We start from the raw sequence: 24,608 nt of genomic DNA, 5'->3' as shown, positions 1-24,608 counted from the left end.
CAGGCCAAACAGACATATTGGCCACTGAGATGAAAAGGTCTAATTAACATAAGATTACCTGCCTTCAGACAGTATCAGAAAACAAAAACAAATTTCTTCTCCTGGCTCTGTCTCAGCAATAAATACATTTGTACCTACATACACAAGGCTATTGCATTACAAATAAATACACAAATATGAAAATAAATACATTTATACTCCTACCGCATGGACGGAGCCGTTTCTGGCGCCGTGCGCCGGTTATTAACTGGCACCAAAGCGCCTATACATTAAATGTTTACATTTAAATTAATAAATATACAGTTTAATACATCTGTAATCCTTAAAGCTGGGTACACACTACAGGTTTTTCGTCCAATAATTGGACAAATTAGCCGACATCCGACTGTTTGATCAGGTATCGTGTAGTGTATATACTTACACAATAATCTAAAGTCGCCCCAAAGTGCCGATAATCGTGTTGTTTGGTTGGTCGTACTGTTTAATTTTTGCTGACCAATCACCTTCCAATCCTGCAGTGTGTGTATGAATTCACCCGACTATCGGCCAATAATGTATCTCAAGAGTGACAGGTCTCAGTCTGCCTGCTGCTGATCTTGTCATGATCCACGGTCTTTGTCAACTGTCTACGGCTGTTTTTCTTTAGAGAAGAGACTGATATGGATGGTACGGGCTGCTCCCCCCTCTCTCACCCCCGCACATGTAGTCTTAACCCTCTGTGTGCTGGCTGGAACGGATAAGATTAGTGCAGCATGAGAAGATTAGAGCAGCGTCCGTCCGTTCCTGGGGTTAAACTTCAGCTGCCGGAGATAAAGCTGTCGCACAGAATTTACGGCCCGTTTACAGTTCGGCACTTAAAGTGCTGTCTCAAGACAGGCTGCCCAACACAATTGCTGGGCTCCGTTGAACATCTCTCAATGAATTAAGACCTGAGCGGTCACTTGCCCTTTATGGACTACCTTGCAGCCGATAATTTTGACAGAGGTAGAGCAGAGATCTGATGATAATCGTGTATAGTGTGTACACGTCAATTGGTATGCTGATCGGGATTTTTTTTAATTTATTCTGTCGTTGGTATACCGTTAATCGTTTACTTCTCTGTAGTGTGTACCCAGCTTTAGTGCTAAGGTTTAACCCATTCGATGCTTACCCGGCCACACCCTGCATACATCTCAAATCTGATATCAAAATAGATACACTCCATCCCGTCTTCTTAGATCTACCTCTGACTTGTGCCTTTTCTCTGGTAATAACCTCTCACTCCCGCATACAAGACTTCCCTACCACGCTAAAATCAGACTTTTTTTTAGAAGTGACCTTATCGCATGTAACACTATTCACACTTATGCACCCTCACAACTGTCCCAATCTCCAATCTGAACCACATTTGCTCCTCGTCTCAGCCGTGTCCTCTTCCACTTAGAATGTAAGTTCTCTAATGAGCAGGGTCCTTCATTCCCTTTGTTCATTGTCCGCATCTATTTTGTCTACCTTGTATGTCCCTGTGTTATGTATATACTGTTTTCCCATTGTGCAGCACTGCGGCGCCTTACAAATCTACGATAACAATAATAATAATTATTATTATGGAGTAACAGGAACCCAAACCACACTTAATCAGATTAGGCTGTGCTTAGCTCTGCTTAAGAGCATAGCACACTTCATTCAAATAGAAAAAAAAAAATCTATACAAATTAAAAGGAGAAATCCCTAAACACCTATCTTCCTGGGAGATGCTGTTTTTGCAGCGTCAGTATCTACAGCCTAAGAGAGGGGTCATTCAAACACTGCACATTTTCCACCCTCCCAATGATGTAGGACACATCAGTGTCACTTCAACTGACATGAATCAAACTAAAAACAAAAAGTCACAATTGGAAAACATTTTATTTCAATGTATGACACAGTATGTTGCAGATAACATGTGGTGTTGGGGGTGGGGGGAAATATACTACAAAAGCATAAAGCAAAACATTTGGCGTGAATCAGGATATCAGCGGTGGCTGAAGAATCCTTGTGGATAATTATACTTGAAAGGCTTCATACGACTTGGACCCCTGTGGTAAACAAAGAGGAGAAATCCAATAAATTGAACGCAAGGTGAACAAGGCAGAATTAAAGAGGAGCAAAGATCAGAGACACAACAGAAACTTAATGCTATGAATAAGGACAAATAATGTAGCATTGCCAAAATAAAACTAAACTAAAATGATATTGGAGATTAAATTATTAATACCGAAAACTTCAAAAAGGTCTATAGCAGGGGTAAGTCTTAGTTAGAGCAAGAGGCAAACATCAGTTATTAATTTAAACCATATTTAGTTGACAAGTATGCAAATTAAATATATGTATCTAAGTAATACTGACAATACCCAGAGCCCATGACATTAGGGTACTTTATCAGTGATATTGCTTGTACATATGTGAAACTTTACAGTGGACTGAAATATATAGTGAACAATAGACCACTAAGGAACAAAACATTAAATGCATATCCAATTAGATCCGGCGATCATGACAATACGATACCGCAACATTGTGGGGCGAACACGGAAATCCGCGATGTTGTGGTAACTTCTTGTCAGTGGGACGTAGCCACATTCTTTAGACCTAATTGAATATGTCCCTAAGAGTACACTTTTAAACCATCTGAATGGCCAAAAATTAGAACAAATACCGTTAAGGGCCCTTCGGGCATTTGATAATTTTCTATTATTATTTTTAAGTATATGGTGGTTGTAAGTAATGCACCATGTGTGAGGCCTATTAAAACAATATCAAATATATGCTGCACATCTTGGTCTAGGCTAAAAGGGAAATTTGAACAAATTCAAGAATTAACTGTCATATTTATCCGTGCATATTTTAAATCGCTTGATATTAAAGTTAGTAGGTATTTTGTTTCATTGAAGACATCCGTTCAAATAATTACAAATAGGTCTTGCAAGTCAAAAACAGAAAATATACTTTTTTTTTTTAAACAAAAAAGGCAGAATAATTGTACTAGTGAAGAAACAGTCACAGACATCTACATAAGCCATACACACCCTACCCACCTGACCAAACGCAGACATATCTTCTCTGGTGGAAATTCATGTGGTCCCTCCACGCTGTTGTCATGGCATTCTGTTTCCAAATAGACATCCAACAGCATGCACAATCTCTGAAGTTGATTTGTCAGCATCTGAAACCCTGGAGAAGGCCCACTGAGTTCCTTGTAGTAGACATTGATCTCACTCTCCATAACCTTAATAAAATGTGGATAAGACCCCATTACCAACACAGAGTATCATCAAAAGACCAAAAATAAATAACAAACTAGCTTTAGAAGCAATATAGACAATATGTCTTCTTTGTTTGTTCAAGAGCTGGGAATTATTATATTTTGGCGTTTCTTTCCCTCTCTTTTCTCCTCTCTCCCCCTTGTCGTGCCGGGGTATCTGACCATTGTATACCACTAAGGGTTTGGGACCATTCCCTTACTATTTATCCCCTTGGCTGCATTCACTTTCCCTAGGGAAGCGCAGACTATCCGCATTTTATCTATAAGAGTACAAGCTCTCTAGAACACGTTGGAGTCTTCACGAAAGCCCCAGTGCCCCGATAATGTTGTTCAAAAAAGGACTTTACTTACCCGGATGTTTTCATCATTTCTGGAGCTGCGCTCGCCCTTCCAGTTGAGGCAAAAGCTGAACAATGGTGGAACTGAGCAATAACCAGGATTAAGAACCACTGCGCCATGAAGCTTGGCTGGAAACAGAATTCAGACATAAAGAAAAGAGTCTATAAAAATAGTGGTATTGGAAAAAAGAAGTTCAACATCAATCAAAGGTAACTGTGTAGAACACCATGTTTTTATGAATAAATTAAAGCCCCTGAAGGAGTACTATTACATCAGTATAGAGTAAGATACAGTACAACAATAATATTGGTGATCCCTTTTACTCCCAAATGTTTTTCTGCAGCAATGAGTCCTACCTGTCCCTCTCTCTACCATCAGGGAATAATAATGATCAGTATCATGTGCTAATCCACCCTCCAGAACATCCTTTGTATAAGGCAGCATCTGTAAAGGAGAGAAGACTTAAACACTGAACAAGGAATGATATAGATGTGCCTAAGACAATCATATAAGCACTCAATCCCAGCTATATACCTAAGTAGTATTATGCAGAAGCTGCAAGAAAATAAAAAATACAGGATTTTGAGGTTTTGTTGAACATTTGAGCTCTCATATTCTTTTTCTCCCCTACTGGCTGCCCCTATAGAAGAATGCAGGGGTCATCATGGATTTGTTTTAGCTGCTGATACACCAGGGAAAATGGTTTTAAAGGTGCTCTCATAGCAGTGACTGAACACTGATTTTTCCAGCAAGAAAGGCAAAAGCATAAGTGCAGGTAACACATTAAACTGTAAGGCCATGTAAAGCTAATCAAGTAAATCTCCACTTTTTCAAATTTAAAGATGCCTTTCATCTTACAATCATCAGTTTTTGCACTATGCAGTGTAGAGCAGGGAGAATCTTTAAAAGGTCAATTTGTGAAATCACCATGAAAATCTCTGAGGTTTCAGACAGTCACACAAGACGGAAACCAGTGTCTTAAAACCAGTGAGCCGACAAATGACAGTGGGGTTTGAAGTCAGTACCTGCTCAGCCAATCACAAGCGGCCAGCATTTATGCATTGCTTGGGATATGAATGTGAGAAGATAAACCTTTCTACTGGTAATGCATTCAAATGAATAGAAAAGAAATGTGACTTTGCTCAGCAGAATAAAATCGCCTGACTTAAAAATATAGTTTTATATATTGTTTGGGGGGGTGAATTATGTGCTCAACTCTCACTCTAACCACCTTGTTCACTAAGTTTAGACATTAGAATGAACAAGTAGTAACATTTCAGAGAAGACACACACACATTGCCACAAAGATAAAGAGAGAGTTACCTCAACTGCATTTGTAAACCCTATGTCAACCAATGTACAGAAAGAGAAAATAATTTCTTGCTAAATATTTAAGTCTTGCTTACTCCTACATAGAGTTAGCTACCATACTGGCAGGTTAATTGGCTGCTAACAAATTGGTGTGTGTGTGCAATATAAATAAATGTTGATGATGATGATGATAGAGACCATGGGGATAACCAAGAGAAGTTCCTAAAATTCCTTGGGTAGACTTAAAGCTGCAATCCTGTAAAGAAAAATAAAAAAAAAATCCCCCCATAAGTCACTTGGATTACCTGTAAGAAGACACATTGGAATGATTCAATTAGCGGCAAAGTAGCACCATGCAGTATGTCACAATGTGATGCTTTAGTATCGATCTTTGCTTCTTTTTTTTTTTTTGCTTTCGCCAAATACAGCAAGAGTTTATTACCATAATTGCCGGTAATTCTTGCAGAAACAGCTGAGTGACCTCACGGCTATTAGATTTGCCACATTGTGTTCTTTTTTCTTAGTTTATTTTCTTCAAGCAGCTTTTAATGATTTATAGTTTGTCAGGTGTCATGAGATTACTATGACAGTCACAGTCATATGACCCGATTTCTCTAAAATCAGTGACCAGGGAGGAGATACCAGGCTAATTCCAACACCATTCAGGTTATTTTCTATTCTGGAATAAGTCCCCAGACCACACATTTAAAAAAAAAAAAAAAAAAAAAAAAAAAAAAAAAAAAAAGGAGGATTTATGTACTTACATTAAATCCGTTTCTTTGATTCCGTCTGGGGGACACTGCTTACTATGGGTTGTGGAGGGGAGCTTGGGAGTTGGCACCTAACTAGTTAACTTTTAGTACTGCCGACAGACCTCCCAGAACCGGAGGATCCTACCCCTAGAGACAGAATTCTCTTTAAGAAGGCCAAAAGGAAGGCTAGCTGTTTTTCCCCTTCTGTAGAACTTAGGGATATTGCAGGAGCATGGAAACAACCTGAAAAACGGTTCTCTGTTCCCAGAAGGTGCTCTTCCTGTATCCTGTGGTTCGCTGGGAGAGTATTCCCAAGGTGGATATTCCTATAGCCCGATTGGCAAAACACACCTTACTTCCAGCTCCTGGTTCAGCGTCCCTTCAGGATGCCAATGACCGCAAAGTTGAATCCCAGCTGAAATCTATATTCGCGGCTGCGGGTTCTTCTTTTAGACCCACATTTGCTTCAGCTTGGGTTGCTAGAGCCATGGAAGCATGGGCAGACCAGCTGGCAGAGGCCTTACAGGACTACGATTTGCTCCCCCTGGCTTTACATTTGAAGGAGGCATCAGAGTACCTTTATGAGGCGGGCCAGAACACAGCGGCCGTCTCCTCTTCTATTCAGGCGGCATCTATTTCAGCTAGAAGGACGCTTTGGCTGAAATCCTGGGAAGGAGATGCAGAATCAAAAAAGTCCGTTGAAACCATTCTTTTTTCAGCAGCAGGTTTGTTCGGTCCGGAATTAGATATCTTGATCTCTCAGGCAACGGGGGGCAAAAGCACTTCCTTGCCGGTGTTCCCTGGCAGGAGCCCGAACCCTCGGGTCAGCTCCTTTCGGGGGACCTCCTTGTCTAGAGGACAGTCCTTTAGAAGTAGACAGCCTAATGCTCGAGGCTCCTCTACTAGGGATCCCTCCCTTCTGCTTTTCTTCTGTGTGCTCTTGTTTGACTGGCCTTTTTCTTGGGCTTTTTAATTAACTGAACAAGAGGGGGCAGGGGGATTGTAGAGGGGAGGGGTCTGCCGGCAGTACTAAAGTTTAACTAGTTAGGTGCCAACTCCCAAGCTCCCCTCCACAACCCATGGTAAGCAGTGTCCCCCAGACTGGATGAAAGAGAAAATTAGTTTCAGCCAAAGTTATGCAAAATTAATAAAAGTACATTATAAACTGCCCCGCCCCAATCTGGCTGGTCTCAAGATGTTTCTAGCAGCCCAAGCAGATCCTTGTGCTGGTCTTTTCAGACTGTTACAGTGTTTGTTAAGAACATTCACAATGCATACCAAAGCATTGGAAACTACTGCTTGGATTGTTTCAGACTTTGTGGGACCCGCTTTACTCATGCGGGTCCTACTTATGACAAAAAGCTAGTTAAGGGGGTTAAAATGTTATTCCTTTAAGATTTTGTGCAGAGGCAAATGTCACTGCTTAATGTTGCTCTCAATTTATCTTCCATTTTAAATTTCTACTAATTAACATTTTTTACTACAGTATACACTATATTTCAGCATTTACCCTTACTCTTGGCATACTATATGTCCAACACCAAACTTTCAGTAGAATTGTGAGAGTGAAATATAACCTCTTACCTAGAACTCAAAGTAATGTTATTATGTTCTACCAAAATTAATTTCCTACAGACAAAGAACTTCACTTACTAGATAATCTTCATACGTGATCATGCTCCACCTAGTTAACCGTGATACTACCTTGGCGGGGAATAGATTCTGACAATCTCCAGAAATTGGAATGATGCCATGTTCTGTAAAATTAAGTATTGTGTTACAAGATAAACTGAAATGTATCAAGGAGCTGGGCTACATAAAAGGACACTTACCCAGAGATGCAAATTGTTTGTGCAGAGACAACCGAGACAGTAGCCTGGACCTAAGCAACTTAATGGTCTTTTCCATATGACTGGCACTGAGGGCATTGTCTGCTACGAGTGCAAGCTGTTAGGAGAGAAGTACAGATAGGAAATTGTGCTTAACATATTCAAATATGGTAACATTAATGGGAAACCATCATTTCTATCATTGCATTTAAGTGGAAAATGTACAAAAATGTCTAAATCAGGTGGTATTTTTTAGTTGATATTTTGCACCTAAATGTAATCTTAGTAAATTAAAATGAAATAAAAGTAAAGCTTTAATGCTAGGTTTTTACCAGGCATTGTTGCAGACAATGTTCTCTCTGCAGCAATAGTGGATCTCAGATTGACAGACTCAAATCTACTGTGCGTAAAAACTCTAAACCACGTACTGACAGAAAAGAGGATGTACTTACGTTAAATCCGTTTCTCTGATTCCGTCTGGCGACACTGCTTACCATGGGTTGTGGAGGGGAGCTTGGGAGTTGGCACCTAACTAGTTAAACTTTAGTACTGCCGGCAGACCCCTCCCCTCTACAATCCCCCTGCCTCTTCCTGTCCAGTTAGTTTTAAAAAGCCCCAGGATAAAAAAGGGCAGTCAAACAAGAGCACACAGAAGAAAAACAGAAGGGAGGGATCGCAGTGTCCCCCAGACGGAATCAGAGAAACGGATTTAAACGTAAGTACATAAATCCTCTTTTCTCTTTCATCCGGTCTGGGGGACACTGCTTACCATGGGGACGTTCTAAAGCAACCCCCTAAGGGTGGGACTACTCTGAAAATCCCGCTCGTAAAGCACTACGAGCGAAATCTGCATCAGCTGATGCAAAGACATTAAACTGATAAAATTTTGTAAAGGTGTGGACAGAGGACCAGGTGGCTGCCCTGCAAAGCTGGTCCGCAGAAACTCCATTCCTTGCTGCCCACGAAGCCCCTACCGATCTGGTGGAATGGGCTGTAAGTCTCTCCGGCACAGGACGGTTAGCTTTTATATATGCTTGTCTGATGGTAGACGGAATCCATCTTGCGATGGATTGTTTTGAGGCTGGCCAGCCTCTCTTATTAGCGTCATAAAGGACAAACAGAGAGTCAGTACGTCTAATCTGGGAAGTTCTTTTGACATATATGCGGAGAGCCCTAACAACATCTAACTTATCCATAGATTGATTATCTGAATGAGAAGCAGATGAAAAAAACCGGAACTACAATTTCCTGGTTAAGATGGAAAGCAGACACTACTTTGGGGACAAAGGAAGGAAGGGTCCTTAACACCGCTCTGTCCTCGTGGAAAACCAAATAAGGTTCTCTACAGGACAAGGCTCCTAATTCAGAAACCCTACAAGCTGATGCGATTGCCAAAAGAAAGAGGACCTTCCAGGTCAACCATTTTAAATCTGTCTCCCTCAAGGGCTCAAATGGAGGCCCCTTGAGCATATCCAGTACCATGTTGAGATCCCATGGGGCTGTAGGAGGTACATAAGGAGGCTGTATGTGCAAGACTCCTTGAAAAAAAAGTTCTAATATCTGGCAAATCAGCTAATTTCATATGAAAAAATACTGAAAGTGCCGATACCTGTACCTTTAGGGAACCTAATCTGAGACCTGCTTCCAGGCCCTTTTGAAGAAAAGCTAACAAGCGAGGAATATGAAAAGCGGACGAATTGCATGTCCTGTTTTCGCACCACCTAATGTAGGCCTTCCAGATCCTGTGATAGATGCGAGATGAAACAGGTTTCCTAGCTAACATCAAAGTGTTAACTACGCTGGAAGAAAAACCTCAACAGCCATGCCGTTAAACTGAGCTGATGTAAACTCTGGTGCTGGAATGGACCCTGCAGAAGAAGGTCGTCTCGATGCGGAAGATGGACCCCTGGTCCTTCCGCCATAGACAATATGTCTGCGTACCACACTCGGCGCGGCCAAGGGGGAGCAACTAGAATTACTGGCAGACCGCCCTGCCTTACTCGTTTGAGGACGCAAGGAAGCATGGGAATTGGAGGAAACAGGTATCCCATCCTGAACTCCCATGACATGGTCATGACATCCACTGCCACCGCTAGGGGTCCCTTGCGCAAAACCTTAAAACCTTCCTGTTGTGTCTGGAGGCCATGAGATCTATGTCCGGAAGACCCCACTTCCGAACCAGAGACTGGAAGACTTCCGAGTGGAGTGACCACTCTCCCGGCATCATCTGGATTCGGCTTAGATAGTCCGCCTCACAGTTTTCTATTCCTGGAATGAAAACTGCAGATATTGCCGGAACGTTTAGCTCTGCCCAAACCAATATTTGAGCTGCAATATCCATGGCAGCTGCACTCCTGGTTCCTCCCTGCCTGTTGACGTATGCCACAGCCGTGGCATTGTCGGACTGAATTCTGACCGGGTGGCCCCCGAAGAAGGGACTGAGCTCCCTTGAGGGCCAAGAGAATGGCGTTCAATTCTAATACATTTATAGATAGAGCCGATTCCTGAACCGACCAGCGTCCCTGAAGTTGGAGGTGCAAGATTACCGCCCCCCAACCTTTCAGGCTGGCGTCCGTCGTGGCTATGATCCACGACCATGGAGCGAAGGATCTGCCCACTTTCAGATGATCCTGAACCAGCCACCACTGAAGAGATTCTCTCGCCCTTGGGGATAGGGAGATCTTCTGAAGTTCCAGGTGTAGGTGTGATCCTGACCACTTCGACAGTAGATCCCACTGGAAACATCGAGAATGGGCCCGACCAAAGGGAATGGTCTCGAAGGAGGCCACCATCTTTCCGAGTAGCCTCATGCATAAATGCATTGAGGGGCTTGGGAAAGACAAAACCTGAGTAGTTACAGTCTGAATAGAGCTGATCTTCTCTACTGGGAGAAACACTCTTTGTTTGCTGATGTGTCCATGATGAGTCCCAGGAAAACCATGCGCTGACATGGAACCATCTGAGATTTCCCTGAATTTATCAGCCAACCGTGGCCCTTGAGAACCACAAGGGGTGAGGGCTAAATGATGAAGTAGACAATTCTCTGAGGAAGCCTTGATGAGTAGGTCGTCCAAATAAGGAACGACCTGAACTCCCTGCAGGTGAAGACATGCTGCCATTATTGACATAATTTTCGTGAAGACCCTTGGCGCAGTTGAGAGGCCGAAGGGGAGGGCCCGAAACTGGTAGTGGAATGATCCCACCGAGAATCTGAGAAGAGACTGATGGTGGATCCAAATGGGAACGTGGAGGTATGCGTCCTTTATATCTATGGACGCCATATACTGGTCCTTTTCTAGGCCGTTTATTACTGACCTCAGAGATTCCATCCGAAATCTGTCCACCCTTAAGTGAACATTGATACCTTTTAAGTTTAGGATGGGACGAAAGGAGCCGTCCGGCTTCTTGACTAGGAACAGGTTGGAATAGAATCCCCGACCTTTCTGGCAATCTGGAACTCTGCAGATGACCTTCTGAAGCAGAAGAGAAGCGACACAATCCTGTATAGCCTGTCTTCTTAATGGATCCCAGGGTAGCGGGGTCTGGAAGTAACGGTGCGGGGCCGGGCCCAGCAGGTCTATCCTGTACCCTTCTGAAATAATTCCCCGGATCCAAGGGTCTTGGGAGGACGCTGCCCACTGTTCCTAAAACAGAGAGACGTCCCCCCACTGGTGCCTCCTGTGGTACAGGGTGGTCGTCAGGACGCAGGCTTCTCCTGGGTCTTGGAGGCCTGGCGCTTAGATGCAAACGAGGATCTCCCCCTAGTGGAGGAGCCTCGAGAATTAGATTGTCTGCCTCTAAAGGACTGTCCCCTATGAGAGGAGGTCCCCCGAAAGGGCTGACGAAAAGAGCTGCCCCGTGGGTTGCGGCTCCTATACGAATATACTGGCAAGGAAGTGCTTTTGCCCCCCGTTGCCTGTGAAATGAGGGTATCTAATTCCGGGCCAAACTAACCTGCTGCAGAAAACGGAATAGATTCAACGGACCTTTTTGATTCCGCATCACCCTCCCAGGATTTCAGCCATAGCGTTCTTCTTGCAGAAATAGAGGCCGCCTGAATGGAAGAGGAAACCGCTGCTGAGTTCTGGGCTGCCTCGTAAAGGTACCCGGAAGCCTCCTTCAAATGCAGGGCCAGGGGAAGAAGTTCTGAGTCCTGTAAGGCCTCTGCCAGCTGGTCTGCCCATGCTTCCATGGCTCTAGCCACCCAAGCTGAGGCAAATGTAGGTCTGAAAGAAGAACCCGCAAATATGGATTTTAGCTGGGATTCAACCTTGCGGTCATTGGCGTCCGGAAGGGATGCTGAACCAGGAGCAGGGAGTAAGGTATGCTTTGCCAAGCGGGCAATTGGGATATCTACCTTGGGAATAGTCTCCCAGCGAACCACCTCTTCCTCCTGTAATGGATACAGGGAGGAGAATCTCCTTGGAATAGAAAACCTTCTTTCAGGCTGTTTCCATGCCCCTTCAGCAATAACCCTAAGCTCAGCAGAAGGGGGAAAATGGCTGGCCTTTCTCTTATCCTTCTTAAAGAGGCTTCTGTCTTTGGGGGTAAGATCCTCCGGCTCTGGGAGGTCCAACGCCTGTCTAACCGCTAAAACCAAATCATTAACAAATTGGTTTTTGGGATGGTCTTCCTGTTCCAATTGGATTAATTGGTCAGGATCCGAATAAATTTCCCCCTCTTCCTCAGAGCCTTCTTCAGAGTCTGATAGGACCATAAGGGGATTTACTGATCTAGGTCTCCTTCTTTTAGCAGGCGGGGTACTAGCGGTATCAAGCAACTGATTAAGCTTGTTCAAGCCCTTCAAAAAAGCTGTAGACCATGCCGGGTCTGTAAGAACAGGGGCCCGGGTCAGGCTACAATGAGGAAGGTCCTGGCAAACCCGCTGCACTCGAACCTGAGACGTCTGACTGTGGGTTAGCATTATTAGCCACCGAAGTTGCTACAGTAGATAACTGATTTGACTGAAAAACCATCTGAGCTAAGGAGGAAACCGACTGTGTCAGGGAGGCCACCTAGTCCGGTTCCTCCGTCGGTGGGGCTGACAGCTGCTGGGCATGCACGGTGGGAACCCCTGCTTCGCATGCAGAGCAGAGCGCCAAAGGGTTCTTCTGGCCACACGGTAATTTTACATGACACTTTGAGCATGTGAAGTATTTAGCCATGGGGCCCTTTCCCTTATCCGTCATTCTTATAAAGGAAGGCACACCAAACACACAGAGTAACAAAAAAGAGACTCTAACTGAGTAACGTCTCTGCCAGCGAGAGGGAATGGAGAGAGAGATAGAGAGAGCAAGAAATATATATATGTATATACATATAAATATATATAAATGTGGAGGAACAGATATAAAAAACAAGGAATCAACTGATCTTTATATAAAAGTTGTTCTTGTAATAATTAACACCACCAATAATATATAAACCAGTAGGAGACTTAATGTAAATCCTACTAGGACAGGTATTAACATTTGATAGTGTTCAAATAAAGGTGATACTTAGCCCATAGGCCACCAAAAGGGGAGAAGTCCAACAGCAGTTTGTCCTGTGCCTGCTCCCTCCGTTCTGTTCCTCTTCCCGGGCTTCTCTTGGCGCCAGAAGGCTGGGAAAGACCAACTCTCTCTGGAAGGAGGGGGGAACTCTATGCTGTAGCTCCCCCCCCCCTTCAGTAACTGCTGCTTTGCAGGTATAGAAAAAATAAAATGGAACCTGTTTTAAAGGCTCCAAGCGTGGCAGAGTAGTGGAGACCTCTAGGACAGAGGTCTCCGCAGCGATAGCTACCCGACGCCCCCCTCCTATATATGAGGGGGGAATCGTGGTATAGCCCCCTCTTCTTCTCCGTAGCGCCAACAGTTTTTTGTGTTGCCGATAACCGGCGCTCTCTGCCTGTAATGGCAGCTCCAGTTTATCGGGGAGGCTGGAGGAGTGACATCGGTCCGTGAGACCGCTTGTCACTCTTCAATCAGGCACACTCTTTTTCCCAATCTATGCCAGTGAGCGCCGCTGGCGCTCATCTGGCAGATGAATGCCTGCGCTGTTCTGCTGTGAGTGTGTTCTCTATAATAGAACACACTCCAGCGCTGCCACTGCTGAAAGAAAAAACCTAGAAAAAAATCAAATAAATTAAAGTAAATCTATAAAATTTACACTACGTACTAAAACACTGCCCCAACTCCAGGGCACCTAAAAAAAAACTGAACAGAAAGAGGCAGGGGGATTGTAGAGGGGAGGGGTCTGCCAGCAGTACTAAAGTTTAACTAGTTAGGTGCCAACTCCCAAGCTACCCTCCACAACCCATGGTAAGCAGCGTCCCCCAGACCGGATGAAAGAGAAACAAGTTTTATCAAACTCATAGAAACGCTGTTTGGTCGTGAACAATGTCTGCTATATAAAACAAGAGGCAATGTATTCTTTACCTGCGGTTGGTCTGTTGGAAAATGGAGTCCACCCATTGTCTGTACCCATAGGTAAGGGTGTCCTAGATCGGATATATAGTCACTAAACTCCAAGATTCTGCAATGATATGGGAAAGAACGAGAATTTCTCACACCAACAGCTAATAATGTTACATATGTCGATAGTTTTAGTAGATGCTCATCATCATAACTCACCATTTTCCATGCGTAAAACGATTCGTATTAATCAATATTTCAAAGTAATGCAACACAACTCACCCCACTTTATCAAACTGGTATTGATTAGCTGGATTTGGAGTTTTCTTGCCATCATCTCCATGGTAGAGGCACATGAGAAGTGATTCAGGGTTCAGCAGATCTCTAGTTAAGAAGATACAATGTGCAAAGAGATTTTAGAGACTGTGGGAAATCTTTTAGAGCCTATTTAGTGGATACATAAGTTTATAATTAAAACATGTGTTTTTCCCACTGTTATTATGGTGAACCCTTACCATTTCCCTGGCATCTTACCCTGCACTGATGGCATTTGCTAGTTCAGACGCTGGTGTGACCTTTGCCTTAACAGTGAGTATGTTAAGGTTCATAAGGAAGTAGAAAGTCAAATTTAGAGAGCTGCTGTCTATAAAGACAAAAGAGGAGAGTGAATTAAACTTATTCTCATACCATATAATATATATCCCTGTTACCCAGTAATTACTTACCTTTGCACTTAATTATAAGAGACACACACAGTGGATGCCTCTTTAACATTTCTTTCCTCTTATCATCCAGTTGTACCCCAAGTGTTGGACGTCGCCGTTTCTACAAAAAAAAAAAAAAAAAAAAAAAAGTGTCCACAGTTTATGTGTGAAATGGATGAAAGCCCCTTCTTTCTTGTGATCTACGATTAAACGTTCATGCCATTAAAACTTTCTTGTAAACCAGGAGTCTTCCAGGATTATCCATCTCAGTCACTGTAATGCATTTATTGTAAGCTCAGTGAAGTGAGCCTGCATATATGTTGTACAATTATTCATTGTGAAGGACATAAAATATATATACTTGCATTATTACTGGATGTATGATGTTAAAACTGACATGATATAATAGTGGAGTTTTACTTGGATGCTTGAGGCTACAGAAAGTGCTTTAAAGTTCAATTATCCACCTGTTGGGACAGTCACCATATAGATACATGTGAACAAACATTATGTAAAGCAGCCAGGACAGAGCAAAAGACTAATGACAGAAAATGCACAAGCAGATTCAATGCCTGAGAAACTCAACTAGAAACACAAAAAGCTTGTCTAAGCTAAACAAATTCTAAGGGCCCCTTTGAATTGGTACAGCCACATTTAAATATAGTCTTTGCAATCTTACCATTGTTCATTCCCACATTAACTACTACTACTAGCCAACACTAAAGCACATACTTTCAATAATGATGTGTGCAGCTTTAACTCCTTCAGTAAAGGAGGTGTTTTATTGAGAGTTCTTGTTGATAGGTGGAGTTATGTTGCATAGCCACACCACTTTGTAAATCTCTACACTGGCTCCCTGTGTCCTCCAGAATCCAACAATTCTCTCAATACTACCACCCATTCATACATCTCAAATCTCATTTCAAAATACTCACCACCCTCTTTGATCTACCTCTGAGCTACGCCTCATCTCTGCAAACCACCTCTCACTGCTTCTCCAAAGCCGCTATCCACTTATGTAATTCCCTACTACCCATGTTCAGACTCTCCCATAGCCTTGAAATCTTTAGACGTTCTCTGAAAACCCATCTCTTAGTGCTTACCCTACTCCAACTTATACTGCGCACACTAAAGCATCCTAACAACTTTCCCAATCTCCACTCTGAGCCACACTCGCTCCTCTTGTTTCAGCTGTGCCTTGTTCCAATTAGAATGTAAACTGTTTCATGGGCAGGGCCCTTCCTACCCTTTGTTTTCATGTCTGCATTTATTTTGTATGTCCCCGTTTTATGTATGTCCTGTTTTCCCTACTGCACGGGGCTATGGAGCACCGTGGTATGTTACAAATCAACCATAATAATTATAATAAAGCGTTAAATCTCTCCTATTCTCTAGATTAAAATGATTAAATTAGCTAACCCCCTACTGAGTACGTGGACAAATGACGAACCTGGTGTAAGACTAGGATGACTGTGTATTGTTTTGAGCCATAAATAAATTAAACTAGCTTCTGTGGTGTTGAGATAAAGTTTAACTGGTTCCAGTTAGTCCAGAGAAATAACAAATTATTTTCCTCACCGTTGTTTGCTCCTCCTCTGCATCTGAGTCACTTTCATCATCTGAGAGTACAAAGAGAAAGGAAGGATATGTAACCACTTAAGATTGGAGGATTTATGCACCTTTCATGACCAGACTGACATCACCTACTGGCTATCTGCAAGATTCACTGGGAATGACGTATTTATTAGTGAACCATATATATATTTCCTGGACAAAACAGGGCTTTCTTTATGCATCATCTTGCAATAAAAACTTTTATGTTCTGGCATTATAAAGCAAAAAGAAAGAAAAGGAAAAAAGGAATCATTGAGAATGTTTGGAATATTTTGAAAATTGCTGTTCACCAACAGCTGCCAACTTGAAGGTACTGAGCAATATCACAAAGAAGAACTGCAGAAAACTGCAGTATACAGATGTGCAAAGCTAAAATAGACCGTGATCCAAGAAAAGAAAGTGAAAACTGCCAAATCCTAATTTTTTTTGTTTTTAATTCTAATTGGTCAAAACAAACAGACAGGCATAACCATATGAGAAAATTGGCAATACAAAAGGACATAGTTATTTTAAATAGTAATTTGCAAAACATTCAGAGACCAAATGTGTAATTTACACATGAAGTTTTAAAAGAAAAATTAGGGGAAAATTTCCTGATACAAAAGTTCAAATATAGAAGTAATGTACCCCAGATACTTTATCTTTTCTTATGTCATTTAAAACTGTAGTTTAATGTCAAGCATGAGTGGACACATGCAGAAGCAATCTAAGGAATCTTTTATACTGACATTTCGCTAAACTGGCTCAGGGTTTTATAGAGATTGATCAGTGAATTTTTGGTTGAGTTAGTGTTAAGAGAACGTCATCAGCAAATGATGAGATCTTTCACTCTCCCGAATCTGCACTTCGCATATCAAGGTTTAATCAAAAAGAGACTATTGCTTGCATCACTACATGCCGAAAATGAAGGGAGAGTGGTCAATCTTGTCTGGTTCCGATTCGGAAGAGAACTGTATCAGCAGGGACACCACTGATCAGGATTTTAGCTGAGTGGTCAGTGTAAAGAGTCAAAATGCTGGTTTAGATGTTTCCAGCTATGCCCACCATCTGACACTCCCATTTGATTCTGTCAAATGCTTTTTCAGCATTAAGAGATAGGATAACACAGTTGGAGATCTCCTATAGTTGATGGCATGAATAACAGCTGTGGCCGGAATTGTGTTGTCCCTTGTCTGACCCCCTGGGATGAAGCCAACCCGATTGTAATAAATCTGAGAAGGGTAAATATTTTTTTTATAGCCCCTGTATGTCCTCTTATTTTGATGAAAACTGACACATTTAATGAGGTTTTCAAGCAAATTCATTTTTCCCTGGCTTAATTCACAAGCCTCAAATGAAAAGATGTATTGCAAATTGTCCATTTTTGCCCACTTATGGCTGAAACACAGAATTTAAGCATATTGGTTTCTCTGCAGCATGGGTAACTGTGTACTAGAGTTAGATTTGCTGCAATATAGGAGTCAGAACAAGTAGAAATGAGCAAGACTGTGATGGCCCCAACTAGTTGACTTAGTGTTAATGTTATGCTGTATCGTGCTTTGTTTAAACATAGAAACAGCATTATAAGGCCTACCATAAGGCAGCAGGAAAAAAACCTGACAAAAATGTACAGGTTCTTTTATTGCAAGTTTTTGTATATGAATAAAAAATGAGGTAGATTACACAAGGGTGCAGAGCTTCTCTAGCTTACATCATTCTAGAATGGGCAATAGGAAAGGAGCAGAGCAGAACCAGAAAACTAGTCTGCAGGCCCCTAGGAAACAGTCGTTACAGATAGATTGAATTTCACACAGGCAAAAAGGCGCAACCAGTTGTCACTGAACATTTAAGGATAATAAACAGACTCCTATGCCAGCAGGTTTTTGGTCAGTGGCTATAAACTGTAACATCTGTCTTTTGTGTTTAATTATGCAAGTGTTGGGAAATGCTCTATAAACCTCTACTTTACATGCTAAAAATATTTTTAAATACCTTGAGAGTCGTCAGGAGGTTTAAATAAAGCTTTCGCCTCTTCCACACTTCCTTCAATGGTGACCACAAGCTTCTTGTCTACAACACAAGGCAAGAAAACTGAGCTGTATAATCATGATAACCAGTAAAGAAAAGGAACAAAAGTGCATATAAAGTGCATACAGTGACCTCCCATCTAATAAAAGGTAAATAATATAAAGGGACATAAAACAAACAGGATAGTAGCTGTTGTATGTCCATTTCAGTGGAAGTAATAATTTGTATATGGTATTTAGTCCAGGATACAGTGTAATATAAATCAGTCCAGTAGTGATGTGAATATAGATACTTAGCAGGTATTCGTAGCAATATGAATCGAGACATATAATTATTGCTTGATTGGATGAGAAACAAGACGTTTAAGAGTACATTTTCATGCATTACATAGGTAAACACCAAAGTTAATATTGCCTTTAGCACTGCACCTCAAAGCTCAGAAAAATATTAGAATCTTGTCTATCTGAAGTAATAATAAAATATAGCAGCAATACTCCTTCAGCCATTTAATATACTCCATAGAGACCTACATGCCACCTGTAGCAAAATGCAGCATTCAGCAATAAACTACTACAAAAAAAGAGTGATCCCACAGAATAGAAGGCCAATATCACACAGGCGTGAAACGGACAGAGGAGATGAACAGAAGATGTATACTTACCCTGCCTATAGGGCTGGGAGTAACTCTTCATGTGGGCTGACGTCAGGGCAAAGGAAGAAAACAGACACGGAGAGAGCAAGGCATGAATAAAGAGAAAGGTGGACAGAGAGAGAATGTGTGAAGGAACAGCAAAGAAAACAACGTGGAGATAACCTGCCTACAGAACAGAACAAGGCATAATGTGTAGCATGAGAGGGGAAGCTTAGAACTTACTGACTGTATCAGTGCAAGTAATCCTTTTAGACAATGTTTTACATGGCATATCCTTTCAGGTCTTGCATCAAAAATACAGTTATACTTTTTAAGTAACTTTGATAGAACCAGAGGGTCAACACTGTGTTCAGAGCTGGACAAACTCCAGTGAAATCACAGCAGAAAGCTTGGGTCAACAAGATAAATATGACGTTTACTCACCACATGCCTGGCTGTAGGCGCTGGCCTGTACAAACAGCACATACAGAGGTGCAGGGAGATGGCGTGCTATCTCATACTGTTTGTGCATGCAGTCAAAGGGCATTGATAGGTATTCCTGCACTGGCAATGAGGCCTGAGAAGAGAATAATATACACATGCATTTTAGGTTTAGAACTTTAGAAAAACAGAATACCTTTTATTGTTCCCATTTGGTTATGGAGTTTCTATAAATGTCTGACATGATCAGGACTGGATTTAGCATTAGGCACGCTGACTAAAAGCAGCAGAGATCAAGAAAGGGTTTTTTCCCCCTGCACAGGAGGTATCATACTATAACATAGTCCTATAGGTCATATTTTAAGAATGCATGTAATACATGTTTTAATTAATCTGCTACAATAGGTCTAAGTAGATGACTGTGATGCAGAGATGAAGAAGAAACAAACAGCCAAATGGAGTGTACTCTCAAGGAGAGAGGGATCAGGGGAGAAAGCACTATAGGTACAGCCAAGAGACATTAAGATGCCTACTCCACCACCATGACGGTTACCAGGATGAGAAGTGTGAGTGAAGGAGAGACCACCACAGGGGAGTGTAGAGATGGTGGTGCTGGTGAACCATGTTTCTTTAAGGGCTAGGAGATTGAAGGCGTGGGAGAGAAAAAGGTTGTGGGTAGCTGAAAGATGAAGGTATATACATGTAGACTAAAAGCAGTATCTACTGTAATACCCAAAGGTCATTATGAAACAGTATCAGAGGCAGATCAAGGAAAATTGTTCAGACTATTATCATTGCACCACCGGACCATGAAAATAAAACCAAATGTGAACAAAGAAACCCCCAAAAAATTGCAGTGTATTAGGATTCAGCAATGACTGCTATAATACTCTATACACAGGGATGAGCAGCACAACACCACTTGTTCCACACAAATACAAGTGAAGGCTCATGAGTGGACGGATATACTCTGTGTAACCCTTACAGATACTTAATATAAACACAATGGGAATGTTATTTATATAGAAAACCTGAATGCATAAAATGTCCATCAATCACAACTATAAATGTGACCACTTTGTCTTTATTGCTACTTTCCCCTATTAACAGATGTAAAAGCCATCTATTATAGAATTAAATTAAAGAATTCCTAGTTACCTGCATAATGCTGTTAAGCTGTGGCTGCAGACTGCTCAGATATTCCTTCTTAACTTCTATCTCCTTCAGAATCTTCTCCTTACTGGCCAAGCTCTCCTTGTACTTCTCTGCCAACCTAACAAGGGAGATGGAGTATGTGGCTCTTTCACAAGAACATTTTACAGGGTAGACCTTCTATTAGCTTGGTACAGTAAGAAACAGGCACTTCTCTCTCAAGCCTTCTTAGAACATAAAATATAGAGTAACATCAATACCATTCAAAATATTACACATATATTGTCCAATACGTTAATGGGGCATACTAAATATACACACACCTCCATAAACATGACCATTAAGCAATTTTGCCAATGATGGTGTCATATTGTCTTTGATGTTGACGAAGATAAAGAATTTGGTTCTTAGGGTTACTTATCTTTTAAATTGCAAAGCAATGATTTCTGCTGTGTGTAATTTTCCATAGAGCAAAAGCAATAAACATTTATTGTTACCATACCTTTAGCTTTTCCAGCATGTAAACAGATGGAGGGTTGTTATTAAATACCTAATAAATGTGTTGTGAGAAGATAAAGTGTATGAAATGATAGGAGGATCTTGTTAGGAACTGAGCAGTATACACAGAGGCCTATGTGTATACAGCATGTTTAATATGTCAATAACTATCAGAATAAAATGACAACGTCTAACCTTTTCCTTTGTTCGAGCTCCCAGTCCAGTCGCGCTAATGTTTGTTGATGGGGGTCATTGGAAGTAATTTCAGCCTTGCTGATCCCCGGAGGAGCCTCTCTGTAAAATTCTTCCACACTGACCAGCTCAATTTCTTCATGTTTTGATCTGCACAGAAAATAAAAGTATATTATTACAGAGTATTATAAAAACATCTTAAAAGTACATGACTACCGAAAAGTTAAATGAAGTGATTACCACTTTCCAGATAAACTACTGAATTTGTAATTCACAAAATATACTGTGTCTCTGAATTTAGCAGTTGCTTATTAACACTGCTGTCGTGAACACTAATAAACCTTGGAGGAAAGTAAACAAAAAGACAGTTGTGGCCTGCCAGTGTCCCAGACTTACTTGAACTCCAGACACTTGGTGATCTCCTTCTGTAGATGCATAACTTCATAAAGCAAATTCTGCAGCTGCAGGTGATATGCATCTACTTTCTGTTTGGACTGAAATTGAAAAAAACAAAACAACAACAGTAAAACACAATGAAAAACAATAATGCCATCATGAGAAACAATTTATTAACCTGGAAAATAAATTACTGAAGTACTAAACACATAAAAATGATGTCATATTTGATAAGTATTAAAAAAATAAAAAAGGTACACAACTTTAAAGTCATTAGTGGAAGGCCTAAACTGGTACATTAGATAGATTTACTGTGCACATAAAGTAAAAGAAAACAACCACAAAAATAATAACACAACTAGGGGGGAAATCAATTGGCCGTGGGTAGAAGTAACGCGACCTACGCGTTATTATGGTAGTTTCAACGTCGGCGGCTCCCTGAGCTGCGAGCAGAATGCCAGGTTAAAACCACCGCAACAACGGTAATAGTTTTAACGCCGCGCTAATTCTGGGGGAATTAAATTCCCCCCATAGTCTGATACATGCTGTGTAATCAACAATAAATATTTTTGGGACACTGAAGTCTTCTATTGAGTGCCAATAGTCCAATGAAGGTGCTGCTGAACACACAAGAAAAACAACAACAAAACAGACAAACTATAGCCAAGAGATGGGACACAGGTGGGAAAAAGATGTATACCTCATGGGTTTGGTCTCGAGCCTTCTTTAGGCGAATGTGAGCCAAGCGATTTAGTTTTTTCAGGGTCATAAAGTGCACACAACTCTGGATCTTTTTTTCTTCAATCTCTGCAGCCTGAAAGAGAACACAGTTACCTAAATTATATTGGCATGTAAAAAAATTGAACACAAATTATTAAAAATTAAATATTAGGGCTTGTTTACATTGGTGTGTCGTTTGCTCATTTTGACAAAAACGGATATTTTTGTGACGAAATTCCCATGTTTGCTTTTCAACACAAAAATGTTGCAAGGATACATGGTTTGCATGTGTAAACCCTTCTGATGCAATAGTTATATGCTCACCGGGCACAAACTTTTTGATGCCCAAAAACAAACAAAAAAAACTAAAATGACAGCGAAACAAACAAAAAACAAACAAACAGACTCTGCTTCATACAGAAGCTGACAATACGGCGATTTATAAATCAATTACAGGGGTTTTCTCCTACACAATTGCAATGTGCAGTAAACAATCTAGCAAAACCCAGAGGGTGGTATAAAAGTCAAAAAAGATTTTCAACTTCTTTCATTTAAGAAAATAACTCTGAATCCTATCTGGCCACAGCATCTACCCTGGCAGACAACAAGACTCACCATATCTTTGCTGCCCTTGCTTTTAAGATCCTGAATTTCAGCCATGAGTTTCTGCAAGTCTTCACAGGTTTCCTTGTAAAGCAGATAGTCCTTTGTTGGATCCCGTAAGTCCACTTCAGCTTCCTCACTGTAATATCTGCCCTCCTGTATAAAGAAAAATAGTAAATTACAATTAAGGATTTAAAAATGTACACTACAATATCTTTGTTACTAGCTTAATTTTTACACATCTGATTAAAGTTATTTTCAAGGATGTAAACTTCAGTTTGGTTATGTTGGGTTACCTGCTCTTCATGGCGGCTTCTCTTTCCCTCTTCACTCCGGATCACCTTTGGTTTCCTCTTCTTAGAATCCGAAGACATTTTTGTAGACACTGTTAAAGTTATTAACAGACAGAATCAAATTTACAATTTTATCTTTTCCATTTCTGTATCCCCTCACCTTATAAACATTGCTGCAACTTTAATAAAAATATGTTTTTTAATGTTAACACACATGTTGTATCTCCCTGGTGGAAAAACTCATTACAAGGATTAGTCTGAAAGCTAAGGAAAACAATATCACTTTGGCAGGGTGCAGAACAATCTTAAACCAATAATAGCATGCTGGGAATTGTAGTTCCTTCCACTGTGAAACACCACAACAGCAGGAAAGCCACCAGCCTCTGTTGTATAGTATAAGGATGTCTGGAAGGTGGTGTGTGGTGTATGGTATATATTAGACACAGATATTTAACCGCAATACTTCAACAATATTTTAGTGTCGCCAAGCGTTACATTATGTAAGAGAATAGCTGCTGTAATGTTTCTGTAGCAGGACGCAGTTACAGGTACCTGTATGTTTAGATTACCAGCAAATTTGCAGTGTACTATGTTCAATGAAGTCCCAATCACGCACTTCTACTTCCGGTTGCCTGCACTTGCCTCTGCCCACACACCGACAGGAAGTACGACAGCCGCACTCTACCATAGACGGCAGAGTGGGAGGACGGTCTGGTCTTTTCTTCCCGAAAATATGATAGAGTGCGTCTCGCGTCATCCAGACCTGAAGGCATTAGATTAGCTCTCTATCGTTACAGCAGATGGTATGGCACTATGGCAGTCACACAAGCCAGATAGAGGCAGTTGTTCTAGTAGATTTATGGGTTATATGAATACATTTTATAGGTTCAATTTCTTTTAAAACAATTTCCAGTGTGTTTGTGCTGCTGAGCAGCTAAGCTTAAATTAAGGACCTTGGTGCAGTATAATTATGATCTTTTTACTAGGTTGGAATGTATTTTATTTTATATATTACAGCTTAATGAATATGAGGTTCTAAAGCACAGGAAATAAAGGTAGTGTGGAGTACGTTTTGGATACAGAATAAGGAGAAATAAGTTGTTTTTAGCAGTCATTTACTAGCACTGCCTTTAGGTGCAATGTTTGCATTAAACCATATCAACAAATTTCCAATTAGTGGGTTTTTTATGTCTAGTGCAAGTTTGCTGTCCTGATTTATTGCAAATTTCTTGTGTTACATTGTGAAGGGGGGGACAAGACAAACGGTATAAATGGGATTGGACAGAAAAAACTGACAAACGCTACTACCTCTAAGGCCAGGTGTAACCACGAGAAGTTATCTTTCTCTTCATGTTTTGGGAAGTGGACCTAGGGCCCTGCCTATCATTTTCTTTTTTCTGTATAGTTTCAAGCTTACATTGTGCACATCTTCCCTTCGATCTGAAGCTGAT

The 24,608-nt window shown here is 41.2% G+C and overlaps 1 protein-coding gene across 5 annotated transcripts; it reads right to left on the bottom strand.

Annotated features, from left to right (window-relative positions):
- Positions 1-1,868: 1,868 nt before the first annotated feature.
- Positions 1,869-23,833, bottom strand: THOC5 (THO complex subunit 5). Of its 5 annotated transcripts, none has more exons than XM_075213447.1 (21): positions 23,727-23,833; positions 23,161-23,249; positions 22,877-23,020; positions 22,242-22,355; positions 21,542-21,639; positions 21,149-21,295; positions 20,462-20,576; positions 19,307-19,439; positions 18,893-18,928; positions 18,196-18,273; positions 16,189-16,229; positions 14,632-14,731; positions 14,441-14,549; positions 14,189-14,290; positions 13,931-14,027; positions 7,518-7,632; positions 7,339-7,442; positions 3,979-4,066; positions 3,635-3,750; positions 3,057-3,247; positions 1,869-2,057 (listed from the first exon to the last, which is right to left on the bottom strand). In XM_075213447.1, exons 2-21 carry the CDS (start codon positions 23,236-23,238, stop codon positions 1,994-1,996), a joined length of 2,070 nt encoding a protein of 689 aa, XP_075069548.1. In that variant the 5' UTR covers positions 23,239-23,249; positions 23,727-23,833; the 3' UTR covers positions 1,869-1,993. The 5 variants fall into 5 exon arrangements, with proteins under 5 accessions (XP_075069548.1, XP_075069529.1, XP_075069557.1 ...); XM_075213428.1 differs by having other exon boundaries at positions 23,774-23,818; XM_075213456.1 differs by having other exon boundaries at positions 23,710-23,814.
- Positions 23,834-24,608: the final 775 nt, after the last annotated feature.

This window comes from Mixophyes fleayi, chromosome 1 (genome assembly GCF_038048845.1).
Source record: "Mixophyes fleayi isolate aMixFle1 chromosome 1, aMixFle1.hap1, whole genome shotgun sequence".
Taxonomy (NCBI): domain Eukaryota; kingdom Metazoa; phylum Chordata; class Amphibia; order Anura; family Limnodynastidae; genus Mixophyes; species Mixophyes fleayi.
Note: the sequence above shows the minus strand (reverse complement) of the source record. Positions and strands in the feature narration are given on the sequence as shown.

Bases quoted from the DNA above. Each gene is read 5' to 3' on its own strand.
- THOC5 (XM_075213428.1), bottom strand. The intron at 18,274-18,892 runs GTAAGTATACAT...CTTGTGTTGTAG, and splicing joins CTCCCAGCCCTATAGGCAGG to ACAAGAAGCTTGTGGTCACC. The intron at 3,248-3,634 runs GTAAGTAAAGTC...CATTTTATTAAG, and splicing joins GAAATGATGAAAACATCCGG to GTTATGGAGAGTGAGATCAA.